The sequence below is a fragment of the Malaclemys terrapin genome, chromosome 7 (genome assembly GCF_027887155.1).
Source record: "Malaclemys terrapin pileata isolate rMalTer1 chromosome 7, rMalTer1.hap1, whole genome shotgun sequence".
Lineage (NCBI taxonomy): Eukaryota > Metazoa > Chordata > Testudines > Emydidae > Malaclemys > Malaclemys terrapin.
Genome location: NC_071511.1, coordinates 93,522,858 through 93,546,514, shown reverse-complemented (window position 1 = coordinate 93,546,514; position 23,657 = coordinate 93,522,858). Strand labels below are relative to the sequence as shown.

Genomic DNA, 23,657 nt, shown 5'->3' with positions numbered 1-23,657 from the left:
ACTGCATGGAAGCTGTTTTAAAACACCATAATAGAGGTTCAAACTAAATGTATACCCCAAGTATAAAAAACCAGCCATAAGAAGACCAAAAAAAAAAAAATGCCTCCATTGCTAAACAACAGAGTAAAAGAGGTGGTTAAAGAAAAAAAATAAAACATCCTTTAAAAAACTGGAAGTCAAATCCTATTGAAGAAACTAGAAAGGAGCATAAACTATGGCAAATCAAGTGTAAAAGTATAATAAGGCAGGCCAAGAAAGAATTCAAAGAACAACTACATAAAGACACAAAAATTGACAGCAATTTTTAAAAAAATACTTCAGAAGCAGGAAGCCTGCCAAACAGTCAGTGGAGCCACTGGATGATAAAGGTGCTAAAGGAGCACTCAAGGAAAACACGGCCATTGCAGAGAAGCTAAATGAATTCTTAGCATCAGGTTTCACTGCAGAGCTTATGGGGGAGATCCCCACATCTGAGTCATTCTTTTTAGGTGGCAGATCTGAGGAAAAAAGAACAGGAGAACTTGTGGCACCTTAGAGACTAACAAATTTATTTGAACATAAGCTTTCTTGGGCTACAGCCCACTTCATCAGATCTGAGGAAATGTCTCAGATTCAGGTGTCAATAGAGGAGCTTTTGGAACAAATTGATAAATTTAATAATAATAAGTCACGAGGACCAGATGGTATTCACCGAAGAGTTCTGTGGGAATTCAGATATATACCACAGTTAGCAGTTCTGCAATTTCATAACTTATTGCTTAAATCAGCCTCTGTACCAGATGACTGGGGTCAATAAAATCATGAATGGTATGAAGGAAGTGAATAAGAAAGCATTATTTATCCCTTTCACATAACACAAGAACTAGGTTCTTCACCCAGTGAAGTTAAAAGGCAGTAGGTTTAAAACAATTATAAGGCAGTCCTTCACACAACACACAGTCAACCTGGGAACTCGTTGCCATGAAATGTTGTGAAGGCCAAAACAGGTTCAAAAAACTAGGTTCAAAAAAGAGTTAGAGAAATTCATGGAGGATAGGTCCATCAATAGCTGTTAGCCAAAATGATTAGGAATGCAACCTCTTGCTCCAGGTATTCCTAATCTCTGACTGCCAAAAACTGGGACTGGACTACAGGGGATGGATCACTCAACATTGCCTTGTTCTGTTCATTGTCTCTGATGCTTCGCGCTGTCAGAAACAGGGAGGTAAAGTATACCTATACATACTAAAAAAAAAAAACCCACATACTATCTGGGATATGAACAAACAAACAACATTTTCCCTCTACTCCCACAGTACCTGCAACAGCCAGATCTTCAAGGACATGGCCTCTATATACTTCTGACAGGCTGGCCAACGTGAGGGCGGGAGAAAAAGGGAGACTCATAATAAGATGTTTGCAGAACTCATGGCAGAGTCACAGAGGAGAACCAGACTGGCTGAGAGGTGGAGGCTGTACATGAAGACCCAAGGGATAAAGAAATGCAGCTCTCCCAGGAGATAGTGACAGTGGCTAAGGACAGTGTCACAGTGGCCAGGGAAAGCATAGTTGTGGCCAGGGACAGCATCACCATTCAAAGGGGAGTATGGAAAAAGATAGAGGGATGCAGAGGCAATTCATGGATGCTATCCTGAGCCAGAATGCCCTCTTGCTAAACATGTTCCTGTTATGCCAGCAGACTCTGCATTCCCATAATTTGGGACCCAGCCATGTCCTTCAGCTCCTGCACAACACTGGCTATTGGGACCAGCAGCAACTCATAACTTATGCATCCCCGCAGCACTGCTCCCAGTGGTTCCTATTCATCTGTCAGATCCAGGTCAAGATGCAAGAACATTTGCACCTGGGAGTCTTAGCTCTTTTGAACCTTGCAACACCCAAGAACCCACGCAGGCAAGAAGATCCAGAGGAAAGATGGATACTTGCCTTTAATTTAATGCACCTGCCCCATCCTAAATTGTTCTATTTGAAATACTTTACTGTTGCATTTTGAGTTTTGTTTGCTCTGTTGCAGAAATTAAAAGGTTTGTGTTGGTTACTTAAGAAGATTGGTTAGTTATATGCATTTCCAGATACAAAGATATTATTTTCCAGTAGTTTCCTTTAAACCTTTATCATTGTTTTTTACTGTCCTTACGTAATAAAACCATTTACAATAAATGTGATGATGACTCATAATAGATGTAACACAAACTCCTGTGGACAAAGCTGAAATAATTGATAGAGTTTTACAAAAAGCACATAAGGAATGTTAAACTTCAACCACCCACACACACTAGACAATGCTTGCAATGACTGCATCCCAAGACACACTCCACAAGCTAACATGTTCAGGCAGGAGACTCAAAATATGAACAATAAACACCCCGACAGCATTCCCCTGAGTGTTTGTGTTTTCTATAGGATGCCTTGTTGGCTGGTTGAAACTCCGAGCAAGTCTCTGCACCTCAGCCTCTCATCCATCAGTAAGGCTTTCCTGCTTGTTCTCACAAATGTTGTGTAAAGCACAGCATAGAGCTATAATGGTTGGGACTTTTTTTCTGCTATTTCAGAAGCAGATCTATCTGAACCATTGTTGTCCAAGGTCATTCATGCCTGTACAGCCTAAGAGGCCATAGTTTTATAAGTGATTTCATATATCGGTGCTTTACCCCATTTGACTAACTATTTAGGTGGATCTGCTATCCCAGGGACTGTGCTAGGAACAGAATCCAGTGAGTCCTGAATTTAGTCACATGGCTGGCTGAATGGAAAATACTGAGAAACATAAGAAACTCTAAATAAGTTCTTTGTACCTTTGTGGTATTTATATTGTCATCCATACCCCTTATTTTCTTCTCTTCTGTCTATATCCTATGAGTCCTATAAAAAGGCATTTTCTGTGATCGATCCATCCATCCTCTCCTGATTTGCATATGTACTCTCTACAGTAGTTATTTGTTTAATCTGACATTTTTATAGTGCTAGTTACTGCTCAATCTGAAGGTTATAATTCCATGGTGTCACAGGGTAGCACTGGCCCTTTAAGAGGGAAGAAGCCAGTGAACCTGTGACTCATCAGCAGCTTCCTAATTGGGCCATATAAATGACATACTTGGTGAGTTGGAGTCTGTCAAAAAAAGGGAAGCGAGAGCTCCCTGGGTTAGTTAGGAAAAGGGCAGATGACAGCTGCCTGGGAATGAGATATTGGCAGGTCAGAAGTGCCAGAGGCAAGAAGACTAGAGGAGGTCCCTGAAGGAAGCTGTAGGAGGCTCCTCGGTGAATACTGAAGGCAAGAGCAGCTAGAGGGGTTTGCTGGCTGATCACTACAAGCCAGAGAGTCAGGGCCAGAGGGCTGAAGGCCAAAGAGCACCAAAGGGAGTTGCCTGCTGCCTTCAAAGCCAGAGAGCCAAGGGCCAGAGAGGGCTGAAAGCAGGGGAGCAGTGGAGGGACTTGCCCTCTGACATCTCCATGCTGGATAACTGGAACCAGAGGGCTGAGAGCCAGGGAGAGTGAGGAATGCTCCTCTGATGAAGATGAACTCCCAGCAGAGAAGCTGTGGTGGCGGGGGTGGGGCGGGGGTGGGGAGGGTGCCTGCTGGCAGGAATGGGATTGCACTCCAGCTGGAAGAGCTGGGGTGGTTGTCTTGGTAAAAGGACAGATGCGGGCTGAAGAAAAGCCCATGTGTGGCAGCAGGCCCTTGAGCATGGTATGTGCTATGTCAACAGATTAGAGCATGTGGGACTTTAAGGACTAGATACACTGTTGGTGAGAAATAGACTATGTTTGGGTACTTTTGTTATGGCTTCTTTGAATTATGTTTTTGTAATAAACTGTCCCCAAGTGGGGAGGGGTATTACTGAGTCAAGAGAAAGCCTGGATGGAGTTACTGGTGACCAGAAGAAAGGGAAACTGAGGCAGGTTCACCTGTTCTGCTACAGGATAGAATTCTAGGCAAGGTTCCCCATGACACGGGCATATGTTACTAGCACTGTAGTATGACGTGCAATATACCAAGTTGTTGTTAACAATAAAAAAAGCTTGGGAAGATCTTATTCTGAAGAGAGAACCTGTGGGCAGGCCTCCAAGTGGCCCATCTTCTACACTGTACCTTCAGGTGCCTCGATCACAACAACCAGTGAGGATTTGCAACTCATAAATCAGGATTATCAGTAATATCTTATCAGAGACAAAAAAGTGCCCGATAAGCCAACATTTTTCTATTTCTGGCTTTGAAAGGCTGTCAGGGCCATTTCTACTGGTGTCACGTCATGCCTGAAAAAAACTCATTTTGTTGTTCGGCTTGAGTCACGCTACAGTAGATGTAAAAGTAATTTGCTAAGCATTTTATAATTAAGATTATATAAGTAATGTGCTTTCACATCTTAGCATGAATGGTGAAAAGATTCAGACCTAGAGCTGTCCACTTTGAGATAGGAAATAAAAGTGGCCCAAGTTGATACAAAAAGTGCATAGTATGAATTGGGAGTAATTAATATGTACATGGAGGGAAAAGGTGACATTATTATTATTAATCAACATTTCCAAACCTAAATGCCTTCAGTTAGGCTCTTAAGTCCACATTTAGGCACCAAGAGCTGGTCTACACTGGGGGGGGGAGAGGAGATCGATCCAAGATACGCAACTTCAGCTACGCGAATAGAGAAGTGGTCTGGCTTTCAAAGGTGCTGAGCACTTGCAGCTCCCATTTATTTCAATGGGAACTAAGGTTATAAATTATAAACAAGTGAAAACAGGGTTTTATGATGGAAAGTTTAACGCAACCTTAACTACAGGTGTCATTACACGCTGTGCCTACAGTAAGATAATAACCGTACAATGTAATCAGAGTTATGAAAAGCAAGTCTTGTATGTTCCCTGTCATTTACAAAATTATATATGAAGTATCCTCAGCTGGCCTTTTACCTAGCACTGATTAGTTAGCCAGTTTCTTGGGGCTCTGTGTATCTCTCTACCCTCCATGGATGGCCTGAGAGCTACTGAAAACCCCTTTAGATCTGAGGAATCAGCGGGATTGGTGAGTCCTACTCCTGTCTGCTCTGCAAGGAAACAAGCCTCCCACAACCCAGAAAATCTGATGGAAACTACCATGTTAAATCACCCCTCCATGTTTTTTTCCTCCCCTGTGTAGATGATGATGCAACCGTAAGGAAATGTTTGCAGTGGCCCTTGCAAAGTGGATCATATAGCCTGCTTCTTCAGATTTATAAACTTGATCCAATGGGCCTGCTTCTCTGTGAACTCCCATTCTAAACTAAGATTTACTACTACTAAGATTTCCAAAAAGAGCTTAAACCTGCAGATGTGCTAAACTACAGGAAAATTCTCATTCAGAGTATGGTACATTACAGTGTACCTAACACACACAAAATGTAGTGTACCTAAAATGGTGTAGAAGGCTCTGGCATAGATCTTTAGCTCTTAACTATTATAGCTCCATTGACTAATGGAACTATGGACAGTTGACATGACCCAAGGATCTCCTCCTTTGTGCAGGGGTCAGCAATATGTCCATAGTAAAAATGTTGAGGTCTGTGGTAATTTTTCAAAAAACGTTGAACAACTGAATGACATAACCCCCACAATGTTCGTCACTAAGTACGGTAATTTTGTCAAGTGTCCGTCGCGCAACATGATGGTGCCGACTCCAGCTTTGTCTCAGAGCCCTTTGCACTGGACTGAATTTCACCCATAAAGCAGTAATCCGCAGTGAGTGTGCTAGTCATAGCATGGTTCTATTCCTTTTGGGTTTTCAGCACCTATAGAACACAATATGACTCTCAGCTGGTTTAGATTCATTTAAAATATACAGATACCAATTAACCTGACTAAATATTACAATGTTAATTCAAATATCATCCGGCCATATTTTTATTACGATTTAACAAAAGTGAGTTAAGTCTTTAAATAAAACCCTGCCTTTAAATATGAAATCTAATACCTAAAGTCCTTGTTTCAGTTCCTCAATAACATGCCAAGAATTAAAATAATTTCCACTGAACAGCATTAGGCTACATGCTGATTTATGCAGCATATATTAAAGCCAAATACTGCAAAGTATATTCAGTTTTTATTAAAGAAAAAAATTGTTGTTAGACATTTTAACATTATAGAATGGATTAAAGGATTTAGGATATACACAAGGGAAGGGTTCAATTATGTGAATGAGCAGACTTTTTATGAAAATCTTTAAAAAAGAAACTCTTAAAGGCTTTTTTTAATGAGACATAAACCAAATTTGAAATCAGGGTATAACATTATATTGCATGGCTGCTAAAAAACACTTTCAAGTTAGCCAAGGACACGATTGTTCTCACCTAAATGAGTACCAGATTTCTGTATCTAATATAAGTGTAGACAATAGCCCTACAAAGATTAGATATTGGCTATATACCCAGACTGAAGAAACTGGAATGGTGTCTCTCAACTTTGCATCACACAGAATGCAACTCTAAAATACTGTTTTGAAATTTTGTAGGTGTTTGTGAAATTCAAACCAAAAAAAATCTCCAAATATGTTATTTCTTTAAAAAGACAGAAAAGCTGAAGACATATTCATCTCATTATTGGAGAAAGTAAGTGCTATATATTTCCCTGTATGGTGTGACAGGGAGCAGCAATTCTTTGTTAGCTTTACAATTGGGGTGGGGCAGAGAATGGGAGAAAAAAGTAGTGTGCTTCCCCACTCTCATAGCTCCCAGCTGCCTCTCTGTAACAACAACAACAAAAAATGTGAGCAGAGCTCCAGCTGAATTTGGGGGGAGGAGCGGGGAGGACCTGGCCTAGAGAGTGGAGTCTCAGGGGCACATGCTCCAACAGAAACCCATTGTCACTTAGTGGGAAACAGCTGCTTACGTTTCTATTAGCAGGGTCAACATTAACTTGCTCTACAGCTTCATCCTCCATCGGATGGGACAGAATTGTATAAAAGCCACCAGAAGGGCTACTAGCAGCATAGGAACTGAGCAAACTATATTGCTCAGTGTTGGGAAATGGTATGGGGAGCACTTTCTGTGTAAGGCAAAGATCCATTAGATTCAGGCCATACTTCCCCAAGGATTTCCAGCCTATGGGATTGACAGACCATCTTCCGATCTCTTCCACACTATCACCTGCCCTTTCTCCAGGAGGAGACAGTATGGCATATTTTCAGTCTGCAGAGTTTTCAGTGTAAGGTTTCCCTTTATGCCAAACAGAAACAAAACAGTTTTAAAAGTGTAGCAGTTTCATCTCCTTTACAGTAAAGATTATAGCAGATCATGTTATGTTGTAGCCAGGTAATGTACATTCTTTTATGAAAAAGTACTGGAGTGTCTTATAGTAACAAAGTGAACGTGTATTAAATTTGTCAATAGGATGTATGGAATGTGTATACAAACCTAGTACCTTTCAAAACCCACTAGGAACATCATAAAACTCATTGTATTGGCATTCTTTTTAATATCTTTTCCCCCTATTTGAGTATATAACTTAATAAATACGCCTTTTTCAAATCTTTCACGTATCGCAAACTTTAGGTAATAAAGTTTACAGCAAATGATTCTGGGCTGCAGTGATTTAGAAATTGCACTCACTAATAGTAAATTGTCATCCTGTATCTAAATATTATGTTGCAGTCTTAAATATATTACCCAAATGGAAACTCTGCATATTAAAAATATGCCTATATTAGGGCATATAATATTTTAAATGGCCATTACTTTGGAAACGTTAATGCAGCTACATTTAACTACAGTGCTGCCTTTCAAACCCTGAAGACATTTGATAAGGAAATATAACTAGCAAATGATGTCTTTCTCATAACCTTTGCTACCACCTACGCAAGTAGAGAAACAGTAAAACAGTCTGCAGCTTGAAATGGTCAGTGCAGTGGCAGGAGGCCAGCATCATTTCGCAGCGTCAGCTTAAAAAATCTTAATGATTAACAAATGGGTTGTTGCCTGAAGAGTCTGTCCTTTATGACCACCAAACTGGTGGTCTCTTAAAAACTAGCTTTTAATTGTTCTGTAGAGAAACATAAAATGCCTGTAAAAATTCACAAAGGAAGAAATTGTTGTCATCCAAGCTGACTTCATTGTATAGATGTCGTAATAATGTGCCATTTTGAATAACTGATGTCCCAAATAAAGGTACAGTAGCATTTGGTGAGGAAATGTAAGACTATATATGGCATGTCCAAGTACTAAGCAGAGCTGCATATACCACTGGTTCTGTTTTGTTCAAATCTGTTAACCATGTTAACATGATCCTCATGCTAAAAATACCTATGTTACCGTTTAACCACAGTTTCCTTTTGAAATTAAAATAGCAATCAGCAGCAGCTTAAAAATATTGCCGCTAGGCCAGGCAATTTGTGTCTAATTGACTAGTTTAGATTCATTGCCACTGTACAGTTAAGTCAGACACTGCAAATAAAATCTTCTTAAACCAATTTGTTGAAGAAAAACAAAAAATCTGCATGTTTTGTTGGCTGAATAAGCATCAGGAAAGTATACAGCTTCAGAAATAAAACGTTACATATGAGTTCTCATTCGTTCAAACCTGTGCTCCTTAATGGGATGTCCCAATCCAGTCTTTGGGAACTCTAATTGGCACCAAGGCACATCAATTACTTTTTTACATTCCTGATTAGCCCATCCAAGTGCAGGACATGCAACATCACATTAAAATCAGTTAAAAACTGGACACATTTTCCTAAACCCAGGTCTATAACAGCATTTCCCAAATGCCCCTCAGGGGTTAGTTGTGAAGGACTAGCTGGGGGGTGGGGACAGCACAGAACAGTGGCAGTGCAAGTTTGCTCCCGCTGCCCTGCTAACGTGGTGGGATCAAAGATGAGCATGATTGGTTTCATTTTCCTGAAGGAGGAGCCGAGGAGTCAAAAAATTAGAAAACGCTGCTCTGTTATTTGACAAAAGGACATCAGATTGCTCTCTGGCTCGGGGTGGCCCATGCTGTCCCATTTCCTCCTTCAGAATAAATTCATCTCCAAACAGTTTTGCTCAGTTTCCAACTGAGCCTTCTAAGAGATAACAGTTTCAGTTTCTTTTCTGAATAGTTTGAGGTAGGAATTAATACAGACATACTAAAGAAGCCACATTAGAAATCATGGACAAATCCTCAGCTGCATCAGAATTCTGCTGATTGCAGCTTGGGGGATCATTGGAGCTGTCAGGGATTGGCTCATCCCCAATATAAATTAGAGCAGCCCTCGGGATGCTCTAACTTCATCTACTTGTAACAGCCCCTGGGGCTGCTATGCTGACCAGCGACCACCAGAGCACACTCTGGCCATGTCTCCAACATACTTATGCAACATCAGCAAGGAAGGGGTGGCTTAGAACTGGCATAGTACCATCTAGGCCTTCACCCCATGCTAGGAGAATCCGCAGCTGTTCCATTGGGGTAGTTTTGGCACTGCCAAAGCAGCACCAAGGGTCCCAAGCAAGGCCAGTATCTAACAGCACTCCCATCAGAATTAAATCAGATAGTCATTGAGTGCAAAGCATCCAGTAGAACAGATACAAATTGAGAAGAGTGATATTTTCATAACAAAACCCCCTAGATATAAAAAAAAAAAAACCCAATATCCTAACACTATATCACTACTCAAAATTGTCGTTTTGAACTATAACTTAGACTCAATGTGTCGGTCAGGCTCAATGCCTTCCATCCCAGCCCTGGCTCTGCCCCCCAGAAACCTTGCATACAAGGGCTCACTCCTGGTTTCTGCCCTAGCCCCAGTGAGTCTAACACCAGCCTTGCAGGTTATATAGCTCCATAGCCTACTGGATATAAAGGAACTATTTCAGTGGGTGCAGAACAAGTTACACAGCACAGGGGAAATTGTTGTAAGCGTAAACAATAAATATCAGCGATGGATAACTTTTTAATTTGACCATCAGCTTCAAAACAACAAAGCCCACAGAGCAATGATACCAAACTTCTTTCAAGTTCAACCATTGAAAGGGCTGAAGAACACCAAGAAGGTGATGTGAGTAAGGAACAAAGCCCTTATTAACCTATCAAAATTTTGGAAATATGAAGACAGCTATTTGAATTTTGGCTTTATTTGTTCTGGAAGTGGAGATATACCTCAAATGCAGTGTGTAATTTGTGCACAAGTACTGTCCAATGAAACCCTCCAAATTACAGAGACATTCAGTTACAAGCATGAAATCTATAAGGATAAGCACCATTTATTTTTTTGAGTGAAAGGCCAAGGAACTGCTTGGTACTAAAGCAGTAATGAAATCCACAACTCCTGCCGATAAAAAGTTTTTGAGTTCGTCCTACATAGTGGCACAGAAAATTGCTAAAACAAAAAAATTGCATACCATTGCTGAGACTTTATAATGGCGTGTGCTATTGAAATAACAAAGGAAGTGTTTGGAGAGGAGAAGGCCAAGGTACTGACAAAAATACTGATATCAAATGACACTGTCACACGACAGATCACTTCTATGTCAGAAGACATAGTTTCAGAGTGTATTGATCGGCTGCATGACAATGATTTTGCTATACAACTAGATGAATCCACAGACATTTTGAAAATGTCCCATTTACTTGCCTAAGTTTGGTATGTGTGGAATAAGGAAATAAAGGAAGAGTTTTTGTTTTTCAGAGAGCTCAAGACAACAACAAAGTCACGACATTTTCAAACTGTTAGATGATTTTAGGATTTCAGAAGAAATCAGCTGGACTAATTGCATCGGGGTCTGCACTGCTGGAGCTGCAGCAGTGACTGGAAAGCATTCTGGTGTGCAAAAAATAAAAGATGTTGCACCTCGCACTATTTGGACGCACTGCTTTTTACACCAAGAGGGGCTTGCTGCAAAAGATATTGAACCAGGTCTTTACAGTGTTCTGAACACAGCGGTAACATTTGTTAATTTTATTAAATCCAGAGCAACAAACTCCAGGTGTTTTGCTGCACCTTGTGAGGAAGTTGGTGCAGAGCACCATTTCTTGTTCATGCATACAAAGGTGAGATGGCTATCTCGAGGCAGAATGCTTGCCCATACATTTAATCTCAAGGAAGAGTTACATACTTTCTTAGCTGATAAGAAACCTGAACTTGCCGAAGTGCTGAAAGATGAAGTGTGGTTGACAAAACTCACAGACATATTCAGGTAAATGAATAAGGTGAATAAAACTGTGCAAAGTGGGAACACTAATTTTATTGCCCAGCATGAAAGAATTGTGGCATTCAAAAGAAAACTACAGCTCTGGAAAGTTCTGAGGGGGCACTACTGATATATTTGAGCTCTTACATTCTTTCATTCAGGAATGAAACATTGACTTTGACATAATTAAACCTCAGCTAGCAGCGCATCTGTGTGGTCTGCTTAACAAATTTAATAGTTATTTTCCCAAACTCTTAACAGAATGAGCTGCTACACACATGTGGACTACAAACCCCTTTAGTGAGAAAATTGAAGCTAAATGTCCACCCAATGTCCCATCAAAACTGTTAGAAGAGCTCATTGACATTCATCAGACAGATCCCTCGAAATCAGGTTCAGCTGGAGACATTTTGGTGTGAGTGTTCAAATGAATACATCACTGCTTCTTCTGCAGCACTGAAAGTTTTGATCCCCTTTAGTACCACCTACTTATGCGAAGCCGGATTTTCAGCCATGACATCACTGAAAACAAAGTGCTGAACCAGGATGAACACTGACCATGACATGCACATGTGCTTGTCAAACATACCCCCATATCTTGACAGAATTGTTGATCAGCACCAGCAACAAGTTTCACACTGAGTAAAAAAAAAGAAAAAAATCAGGTTTTTTATATTTGTATCTATATTGTCCTTTATTAATATATTTTGTGTGTGTGTGTTTAACTGTGTAACTATCCATTTAATACAACTTTTAATCTACTGGATATGCAAAAAAAACTGTCTTAAATGAGCTATCTTGATTATCACTACAAAAGTTTTTTTCTCCTGCTGACAACAGTTCATCTTAATTAATTAGCCTCTTAGAGTTGGTAGGGCAACTCCCACCTTTTCATGTTCTCTGTATGTATATATATCTCCTCACTATATGTTCCATTCTATGCGTCCGATGAAGTGGACTGTAGCCCATGAAAGCTTATGCTCAAATAAATTTGTTAGTCTCTAAGGTGCCACAAGTACTCCTGTTCTTTTTGCGGATACAGACCAACACGGCTGTTACTCTGAAACCAGAAAAACAGTTGTGGCACAAGTGGGCCATGGAGTTTTTATAGCATTTTGTGGGGGAAGAGGTCTCAGAAAGAAAAAAGGTTGAGAACCCCTGATCTAGTCTAATCCTCTGCCAAGATGCAGGATTTGGTGTGTCTAAACCAGGGGTTGGCAACCTTCAGCCTTGGCCCATCAGGGCAATCCACTGGCGGGCCGCGAGACATTTTGTTTACGTTAACCATCTGCAGGCACGGCCCACTGCTTCTCCTTTTCCCCCTTTTAAAGCTGAGCACTACATTAGCCCTCTTTAGTCTTCTGGAGCCTCTGAGATTTCTTCAGCTAATTCCATCAGTGCCCTCAGGTGAATAGTATCCAGTCCCGCTGATTTGAGTTCATTCAAATTGGTCAGAAGATCTCTGACATGTTCTTTACTTATCCCAGTCTGCATCCCTTTCTTTACTTATCCCAGTCTGCATCCCTTCCCCTTTATTTCTGTGGTAACTTTGCTAGTCGTCTGGTCACACGTTATTTTTTGTGAGAAGACTGAAGCAAAGTAAGCATTGAGCAGCTCTGCTTTCCTATCATCTTCCGTTACCAGTTCACCTTCTCCATTGAGCAGTGGATCCACACCATCCTTGATTTTTCTTGTTTTTCTGATGTATTTGAAGAACCCCTTTTTGTCTCTAATATGCCTTGCCGGCTGTGACTCATCTTAAAACGGCGCTGCAATTTATTTGTTCTTTTAATAGGTAAATAGTAAATGGCTTTTAGATTCTAAATTATCATGGTTTATAGAAAAGATTTTCAAGATTATACAGTCACTCCTCATTTACCGTCCTCCTGCTTAACGTTGTTTCAAAGTTATGTCGGTGCTCCATTAGGGAACATACTCATTTAAAGTTGTGCAATGCTCCCTTATAATGTCATTTGGCTAACTTTACAAGGGAGCACTGCACAAGTTCCTCTTCTCTGCCTCCTCCTCCTCCCTTCCCTCCTCCCTCCCAGCACTTCCCCCACCACCAAACAGCTGTTTGGCGGTGCTTAGGACTTTCTGGGAGGGAGGGAGGGAGCGAGCGAGCGAGGAAGCTGCCCCCCCCCGCCACCCGGGCTGCAGGGGCTTTTGGGGCCGCAGGGCCCTGGGCTAAGGGGGCCCCGGGGCCCTGGCCTGCAGCTCTAAAGCCCCTTTCAGAATGCGGCTCTGTGAGCACAGGCCAGAGAACTCAGGAGGAGCATGGGCAGCCGCGCAGCCAGCGGCCGGAGAGAAGTGGTGCTTTCCCCTTCAAAGCCAGCCAGAGAGAAGCCACCTCCCCACCACAGTACAGTACTGTACTGTACAGTATATAATGCCTTTTGTCTGCCCCCAAAAAATTTCCTTGGAACCTAACCTCCCGCATTTACATTAAATCTTATGGGAAAATTGGATTCGTTTAACATCGTTTCACTTAAAGTTGCATTTTTCAGGAACTTAACTACGTTAAGTGAGGAGTTACTGTACAGCAATTATCACTGTAATTATAACACAAACTATAATATTTACATATCTGATATATTTCCATAGAGCTATTATCCAGTGTATTCTGATATTTTCAATTCCATTAAAGTCAGCGCTAGAGATATTATGCCCAACAACTTGGAAAACATCTGACTCTCACACATGATAGTCAAACAAAACTGTAATACTTTCCCACTCACCCCTGGAAAGGGACAAATTTTCAAATGATCTCAGATCAACATCTACACACAAATTTGCCCATATATTTTTCGGTACATGGAAAGAACTGCATTTGCACACACAGACTGGGTAGATTGTGTGCAGATTTGCTATGCAGACAGGAATTCACACAATTTTTACAAGTGCAAAATTAGGGGCCACAAAACTTTCCACAAAAAGTACTATTTTATCTCAGCACCTTTTTTCCTTGCTTTCTAAACATGGTCGTCTCTTACTTCCCCTAGCCCTGACCAATACTTGTAGATTTACAAAATGGTGTATAAGGAGGCTCATAGTACACTGTGGCCGAAATTTATGATAGTAGAACGGTCTGTATGGGGTCTTGTGTCTTTTACCCATCCTGTCATTTTGGAGATTTCTAGTCCAGCCTTTGCACCATTCCAGTCCTTTCTTCTAACTGCCTAATACACCATTAGCATTTTTTTTATTTCACTATTACTTAGCTGAATATTCTTATGCAACACTGTAGTATCCACAACAGAGGTGCTGTCTGCTCAATCCTTTCTGGAAAGTGAAGTTGTTCTCAGCAATGTTCTTAGTCCCAGTCAGACTGAAGAACAGCTAAGATCCCTTGAACCTCTTGTGTTCAAGTAATATTTCTGTTGCTGGCCCCTCAGACAGGCAGAATGTATCCCTTCTCTGTGTCTCTTTTAAAAATGTGCTACAGAATAGTATAGCAGATGGGTTCCACATACAATTTCAGAGGGACCTCTTTACTTCTCCACACACAAAATTGCAAATCCTACTCCATCCTGCCACAGCCCCTGAACTCTGTGCCGGGCTGACGGCTGAGCTGCACAGCTTCCTGGCTCCTGCTTATGGGCAGCTGAGGTTCCAGGTAATCTCTATAGCCTGTGGCTGGGATTCTGGCCTCCCTGTCTCTTTGGACAGAAGCTAAACTTCCAGACTGACTCTTGGCCTCCCTTTTTGCTTCCCTGATTTCTAAGATGGTAACTGGGCTCACTCCTGAGATCCTTGACTGACAGGTGGACACTTGGCTTTCCTGCTTTTCTTTTGGCCCTGGTGGGATCCCTAGATTCTTGTCCCCACCCCCAACGCCACAAAGGGAATGAGATGAACATTACAGCATTGGAACAGCAAATAAAAAGCCCATGTATTTATTGACTGTTATAAATAAGTAATAAACCAGTCCTCTGTCAGGGTCTGATGAAGAAACAAATGGAGTGCACATACTTCCTTGCTTTGATGTAATTTAATTAGTAGAGTATATTGATTATAATGGCATCCACTAGTGTTGCTGTAGTTAAGGTCTTGTAGTATTTTCCATTGCAAATCTTGATTTCCAGGACTTAATAAAAGTTGCTTTAAAAAAAATCTCTAGAAGCTGAATCTTGTACCCTGTACAAGGTCATGGTCTGAAAGCAAGGGTGTGAGGGTTTTTTTTTTTCAAAATGTTATTAAAATCATCTTAACAATTTTGTTAGAATGTGAAAATTATTAGTTATGTTATGGTTCAGAAACAACATTAAAACAACAATCCAGTTCTGATTTAAACCAATATAAGTAAGGAAATTCAAAGCTTACCCTGTCCTTAGTTCAATCTGTTGTCCTCAATATAAAAGAACATACTCTATGAGATATAAAATCAGACACTCTTATGAGATCCTTGCAATAGCTATGTTAAATTGGATAAGTTAAATACAGAGTAAAAGCCTTAACTCTGAATGTACTTTTTCTGTGTATTTCGCACCATACCATTATCTTAACATATGGTACGTAGGTTTGTCTTTGGGTGTTTCAAGACAAGTATGTATCACTTAACGTGACTGCACTTGCGTACTTTATTGTAAGCTATGAAAAGCTTTGTAAAGTAACTTTGCTGCAATATAGATTCCTGCCTGTTATACAAAGTTTGTTTTACAAGGAAGGTATCTAATTTGTGAATTTTTTTCTTTGCTTGCCACAAGCCCTTATATGGAAGGTTTATAGTTTAGCACCTCTGATGGCAATTTAAGAATTTAGATTTAAAAATTAGAGTGAGGATAACAGAGATACAAATAATGAATGGCACAAAGAAGGTGAATTGGACTCATTTCCCCTTTATCATAATACAAGAAAAAGAAGACATTCAATTAAAACTGAAAGGCAACAAATTTAAAAATGATAAAAGGAAATATTTTTCAACAATGCACAGTTAGAACACATTGCCACTACATCAGTAGGATTCAAAATAGGATTGAACATTTATATGGATATTGAGGACATCCACAGTTGTGTTAGATAGGATTAAAACAATTGGGAGGAACCTATACCCTTATGCTTCAGGACATCTGCCAACCTCTCACATCCAGGGCTAAGGAAGAAACTTCCCTTATGAGAGTATCACAGTTATCAGACTAACTACACCACTGATCCCTCCTGGTCTTTGCTAGACAAAGAGAGCTTTATGTGGGTGAAGCACCTGGGTGTGGAGGGGACACAAAGAATAGTCATGGGAAAACCAGCAATTAATAAATTAACAAATTCTGTGTGTTAAGACTTCCAGCCTTAGGGTGTCTTCACAGTAGTTCCAGCCTCAGACTTCCACCTGCATTTCTGAATAGCTAATGCATTCTAGCCACTTTCCTCCTTCCTAGTTCCCCACTCACAGTTTGTTGTTCTGGGCCAGAGACATCCCAGGATTCTGGCAGGTCAGTGCTGCCTGGACTGCTCTGGGCTGATGCCTCACCCAGCTAAAGTGATTTCAGCTTCAGTTGCTGGCTAGGGAGGTCCACACCATGGATAGGCTGCTGATATTTCTGCAGTTTCAGCTCATGTATCATCTTAAAGTCATCTCAACTCTGTGTCTTTCACTATTTTGTAGCTGTTCCAACTCAGCTCTTTAGAGAGTGCTTAGAGGTATCCAGAACCCTTCACAAAATTCTTCCTGTCAGAGAAAAACTCCCAGCAGAAAATCAGAGTCTCTTACCACTTCAAAAGTTATCTTTCCTCCCTTGGTATCCTGCTGTTAAGTGAATTGTCTCCTTAGACTGACCTCAGACTTGGTAAGGCAACTCCCATCCTTTCATGTATTTATACCTGCTCCTGTATTTTCCACTTCATGCATCTGATGAAGTGGGTTCTAGCCCACGAAAGCTTATGCCCAAATAAATTTGTTAATCTCTAAGGTGCCATAAGGACTCCTCGTTGTTTTTCCCTTCCTAGTCACTGTTTACAGGGGTTCAGGGTCCCATAACCAACTGTGCCTGACTGTAGTGTCGGTCATGGTAGTCACAGGCACAGTTAGTGTCAGGGTTTTTTTTTCATTTCCCAACAGAGTCAATAGCATTTTATTGCCCCCAAGCTCAAAACTTAACCAGAATACCCCAAACTGTTGCTTAACCAAAATGCAAATGAGGCCCAGCCCATTCAGTCATTTGCCCCTGTCCACCAGCAGATGCCAGCAGAGAGCTCACATCTGGAGTTCTCAAGCAGCTGTGAGCCGAAGTCCTGTTTCACCCACAGGCGTCAGTAGTAACCATTGTACAGTCTAGGGCATCAGGCCACAGGGCTCATAACATTATTATTCATAGGGTTTCTTTATATTACTGCCTAGGGACCAGCCAAGAATGGAACCCTATTGTGTTAAGCTCAGTACAAAGAGAGAGAATGGCTTCACATGCAGTTGAGAGGGGGATGAGATTCCCAGCTTTTGTAGACATACTCATGCTAGCTTCATTGAGCTAACGTACTAAAAATAGTAGCATAGCCAGGGTAGCACAGGCAATGGTGGCATAAATTAGCTATGCTGAGTCCAAGCCCGTGGCTATGTACTCAGTACAGCAAGCCCATGCCGCTGCTCGCCGTTGCCTGGATCCACTACAATTTTTCATGCGCTAATTCAGTGAGAGCTATCATACATATGTCAACATGAGCTGGGAATAACACTCCTGAGTGCAAGTGTAGACTACTTCCAGAGTGGTAGACAGTCCCTGCTCTGAGGAGTGATAGAATACACAAGCAGAGTGAACAATGTGATGGTAGCAAATGTCATGTTAGTTCCGTGAGCTTGTTTTTGTTAGGAGAGGATTAGCTAAATGGAAAGACAAAGGAAGGAAGAGCAATGAGAGGGCCAAAGCAGGTGAGAAGTGGAAGGGGAGGAAGGAGGAATAAGAAGGGAAGCTGTGAAATGTGTCTGAGGTGAATAGATTGGAAGGGAGTGGGAGGAAGAGGTTGGAGCTAACAGCGAATCTACACTGGTCAGAAAATGTCCAGTTAAAAAAAATGTAGAAAATACTCTGAGGACGTCAGCAGCATCTGTTGGTCCCTGTATAAGCTGATTCTGCAGCTGCTCCTGCCAGCTTTGGTCTCTGACTGGCTCCTCCTCACTGTTTCTTTCCCCAAGGCCACAGGGTGATATTGGGAGGGTAGACACTGCCTGGATCCCAGCTCTGGGTCCTGAAGGTGCTTGAGTAGGGGTATCTCTTTCATTGTAAAGACTAACAACAATGGTAATGCTGGACAAGTGCAATCTCTTTTTGCTCTGGAGTGAGCATTTAGCAGAAGCTGCTCTATCTTTGTTCCAACCAGGTGCTGCATGAACAGCTACTAGAAATTGTACTGGTAACAATGGTTTCTGAAAACATTGATACTTATTGCAAGCAGGTTTGTACAGGCTGCTTACCCTACAGAGATCACACAAATTGCAGGGGTTTTAAGCATAGTGGTTTGTTGGGATAACTCCCAAATGTCTCTTTAGAGAAGAAATGATATCTTATATTGATGTCTGCTTTGCCTACCTTTATCTTTTGAGCCTAGAAAGAAAAGGTACTTGACACAACTATCTTAAAAATTCCCAGACTTACTACTACTATATTATAAATTATTAATTATTATTATTTGTACAATGGTAGCACCACAAGGTTCCAGTCAGTATCCAAGGTCCCAGTGGGTTTGGTGCTATACAAACATATAAAGTTCTAAAAGATAGCCCTTGCCCCAAAGAGTTATAACCTAATTACAGAGTGGACAGGCGAGAGGGAGAAGAAGATGAGGGTAACAGTAATGGAAACACATGGTAACATGGACTGGTAGTGTTCATAATTTGCAGGTTTCGGGTTTATTTAGTAAGAATTGTACACATTGGGAATTGTTGCACACAGATGGGAGAAGTGATCAACCAAGCTGAGCAAGTTTAGAATGTGCATCAGCTTCTGAAATTCTGTCCTGACATTACTGGATTCCAGCTCCTGACAGACATTGCCTGATTCAAGAGTTCCTGAATGAAATCACCAGATTCACAAATCCTGATTTATAATCCTGGATCCTACAGTTGTTGCCTCATCCCAATAAAGTGTCAGTTCATAGAGAGAGAATATGTGATGGTCTGGTGTGTTATAAATTTTTTATTGCTAGGAGTTTAGGACAGCACCATTACTCACAAGTGGCAGGGCCAGCCACATCATCATTTTTCCATTTGATGTATGTTAATTACTACAGGAGGAAGATTGCTTGGTAGGAGTATGACACTAACAAGAACAGAATAAAATCAATCTATTCCCTCTTGCTGAAATGTCACTAATTATCCAGTTGCTTTGCTGCTGCTTAGGTATGTGTTATACTATAAGAACTATACTTGGATACAAGTATTCAGTATGCCTAATAATTCCTTAATAAAAATTGCTAATCATTTTGCTTTTGATCTAATTCAGTGTAAAGTTAGGTGTTTTGAGAGTTGGTCTTTTGTCTCTCCTAGACTTGTTTCTTGTCTCTTTTATGATATTGAGTCTGTAAAACATGATAATGGAAGGAGAAACTTCACATATGACAGGAGACTTCTGATATCCTATAATTGTACTTCATCTTTATTATCTACTAACTTCAGGTCTCAAAGACCTTGTTGACCATGTACTTTAGTGGTACAAAAATCTGTACCCTGCCTTTGTCACAGAAAATAGTGTAACTGTTGCTGTTTGCTCAGATGAAACAGTAAGTTTTGAAGTTTGTCATCTGCTGCTACAAAAATTGTCTCCATTTTATAAAGATTACAAAATTATGAAAATCAATCAAAATTAATAAAGATGAAAAAAGAGAAGAGTTAGTAAGGAAAAATTGATTTAGAATTGGTCTAAAAGCTTCCAAATAAGCTTAAAATACACGCAGCTAAAAGAATTACATTTTATTTTCAATTCCTTCAGATATTTTTCTTGGTAGTAGCTTAAATCTTGACTTTTGCACAAAGTACACTTACTGCTAAATAGTAAAAAACTATTTCAGTTGTTTCTCTTTATTCTCCCATGCTCATCAAGTTGTTTATCATTGTATGCTTGAATAGAGCTCAAGATTATAATAAAGAGTTAAAATAGGACAAGGACAGAAGACACTGAACTAGATGGATTAAGAGCAATTCCTTTGTTTTAGGGTTTGAAGTTCTTCCTATTGCTCACCATGAATTGTGCTTGAGTGTGCTTTGGTGTCCCTAGCCTCTGTTTATCACAGGGTGGAGATGGATGGCAGGAGAGAGATCACTTGATCATTACCTGTTAGGTTCACTCCCTCTGGGACATCTGGCATTGGCCACTGTCGGTAGATACTGGGCTCGATGGACCTTTGGTCTGATCCAGTACAGCCGTTCTTATGCACTTGGAAGAGATAAAGCATTCGCAGCCATGAGCACCAGGCACTGACAAAAATGCTTCCCATTGTTCCCCTAAAACATAATCTTCCTCAGCCAGTGAAGATCAGTGCTTCATGCTGGGTGCTGGACCCAGTGTTCTTGCAGGCCCATCACCTGGCAGTAGCCATTCTTCCCAGTTTATTTCACCTTATGGGTCATAAATAACAAAGCGCCATGCTCAGTTGCTCTATCAGTGTTTCAGTGCACTTTTCATCTACCCCCTTTAAGGGTACATCTACACTACAGCGGGGAGTCGATTTAAGATACGCAAATTCAGCTACGTGAATAGCGTAGCTGAATTCGACGTATTGCAGCCGACTTACTCCGTTGTGAGGACGGCGGCAAAATCGACTTCTGCCGCTTTTTGTCGGCGGCGCTTACTACCACCTCCGCTGGTGGAGTTAGAGCGCCGATTCGGGGATCGATTGTCGCGTCCTGACGGGACGCGATAAATCGATCCCCGAGAGGTCGATTTCTACCCGCCGATTCAGGCGGGTAGTATAGACCAGACTGAGCCCTAAAGCCTAATTCAGTAAAGCACTTAAGCACATGCTTAATTTTAAGTGTATGCTTTAAATCCCATTGAAGTCAGTAATAATTAACACTGATATCAGTAGGATGTAAGCCAATCCCTAAAATTAATCCTAAACTTAATTGCTTTGTTGAAATGGGATAGACTGCAGAATCAGGACCTAAATCGCTATTTTTTTCAAAGTTTCAAGGGTTCCTAGATAAAGAGTTTGTTAATATACACAACCATTTTGTTTAGGCAATCACATAACCAATAGTGTATTGGCTACTTTAATTTTCTCACATGAGCAGTCCCACTGAGTACACCAGGACTAAGGGCTCCACAATCAGGCTCCTCTCATAAAAGCTTTAAATCAGTGTCTGCTACTGGATAAATAGGATATAAACCACTAACAAAAAGTGAGTGTATCTAGGATGCACTTAATACCGTACCTCTAAAATGTTTGGATAAATCACGCAGAAAGTAATAAGAAGCTTTTAATATTAAATGATAAACAGACTTTGAGCATCCCAGTCCTGTTTTAGGAAAAAATTAATCAGCTTAGCTATCGTATTCACAAGTTTAATGCTCTGAGAGAAAAGTGATTGTCTAATTTTTTTTCCACAGTAATTAAGGAAAGTCAAAAGCAGCAACTGGAATCTGTGAGCTACTCCTCTCGTTTCGCTCTGGGACTCTTTTATGAAGCTGGCACATGGATTGATGTTCCCTGGGCTGCACAGTACATCACCAATAATCCCTGCATACGCTTCATCTCCATCGATAATAAGAAGCGCAATATAGGTCAGTGCTCCTATTATTTCCCTTAAATAGTAACAATAGAGGGTGTAGATCATGAAAAATGCTGTTTAATTGAGTGTTGCTATTCTGAACAGAGCAAGTATTTAACTCCAAGCCACAGGGGATAAAATTTAATGTCACATTTGGGCTGCAATAAAAATGCACTATGAAACCAGGGAAGTTTTCAGAAAATTATCACCCAGCACATGGTTTGTATTACTGAGTTTATGAAAACAGTGTCAGAGGATTTAAAACATCAAAATGTTACTATTCCAAGAAATAGTCTTCATTCTATTATTTAAACATTAATTCATGCACATGCCAGTTTATCTACCATCATCTATTATTTTACAACTCTTGATCTTTCCATTGAGAATGCTTGGAACTGTTAATGAATTATATAATCAAGCCTGGTCAGTCTAATTCAGTGTTAACTAGTTTGTTATTTCATCATGGAAAATCTTTGATATTACAGTATGTACAGTATTACTTCACCAGACTACTTTGCAGAGTGCTGCTTAAGAGTTTAGCAAGCATTCTGTGAGGCTTACACTTCTCATCTCTTCGTTGAAGATGGTCATAAAAACAGATATTATACTGTACTTATTAACCATCGTTAGCAAGAATCCCATGGGAAAACTACAACTCTTGGATCATGTTAAAAGTAACTATGGGCAACTTTCTAATGTGAATTTTTTGTGAACCATTAATCTTTTTTGTGGGGGAAGGGGAGTGCTGGGTTTGTTTTTTGTTTTGTTTTTTTATTGGTGGGGAGGGCAGAATGTGAATCCTATATTGCTGAAATTCTTGGAAAATAAAAATTGGCATAAATTTGTTATCACTAAATTGTAGTGAAGTGAGGTTCTATCTACCTTGGTTAAATCTCTTGCACTTATATTTGGTGACGTTTCTTAGAACATCCCAACTACACAACTATTTCAAAAATCTAACTGGGACATCCATAGTCTAGTAGATTAAGCATGGGGCTAGGATTAAGGAGATCTGAATTTCTCTTACCAGCTCTGCCACTGGCTCACTGTGATCTTGACAAGTCAGTTAACTTCTGTTACTTCATCTGTGAAATGGGAATAATAATCTATCCATTTTTGCAAAACACATGGAGATTTGTGCTAAAATGTGCTGTGAACTACTGAACAACATGAGCGAGTAAGGATTTTCAGAATTAGGCTCTATATAAATACAAGGTAGTATTAATTAACTAAACTGAAGCATGGTTTTATATGCAAGCGATGAACCTAGAAATATTTCTTTTTAATTTATCTTGTTCAGACTGGACTGATTGAGTTTAAATTCATACTTCGTATATGCACTGATCAGCATCTATCTATGAAAGTACTCAGGTGTGCCCATCACTAGGGTTTCCCAAACATCAGCAAAATTATATAAAGCAATCATATTGGAAAGACTGAATTCATTTTTACTTGTATTATGCCAAATACATGGAATTTTAAAACTATTACTATATTAGTTACCATCTTTAGGAAGTAAGGCAAGCCATTATTTAACATTATTATTGTGGGAAAGCTGTGGCAATGAGATGATCTCATATTTCCCTCAGGCAGCAAGAAAACCTGAGGTTGTTCTACTTACTGGTGTAAGGGTACAGCTATGGGCCAGCTGCCTGGAAAGGCTTGCCTCCTGCTTATATAGTTTTCACCCTGTTTTCTAACTCCAGCATCCCCAAATAATACAGCTGTCAAGTAGGTCTCAGAGAGAGAGAGGCCATTCCTGAGATATCCCAGGGGCAGCTCATGTGAGGTTATTAAAGATCACCATCTGGACCTTGACCTGAATCCAGTAATGAACA

General features: G+C 40.4%; 1 protein-coding gene across 4 annotated transcripts in view; it reads left to right on the top strand.

Annotated features, from left to right (window-relative positions):
* The window catches only part of RNLS (renalase, FAD dependent amine oxidase), a 134,265-nt gene that overhangs the window by 72,369 nt on the left and 38,239 nt on the right, over nucleotides 1-23,657 (top strand). For all 4 annotated transcript variants that reach the window (XM_054035364.1, XM_054035365.1, XM_054035366.1 and 1 more), the window contains one exon: nucleotides 21,659-21,832. In XM_054035364.1, coding sequence (XP_053891339.1) covers nucleotides 21,659-21,832 — 174 coding nt within the window. The remainder of the gene's footprint in view (nucleotides 1-21,658; nucleotides 21,833-23,657) is intronic.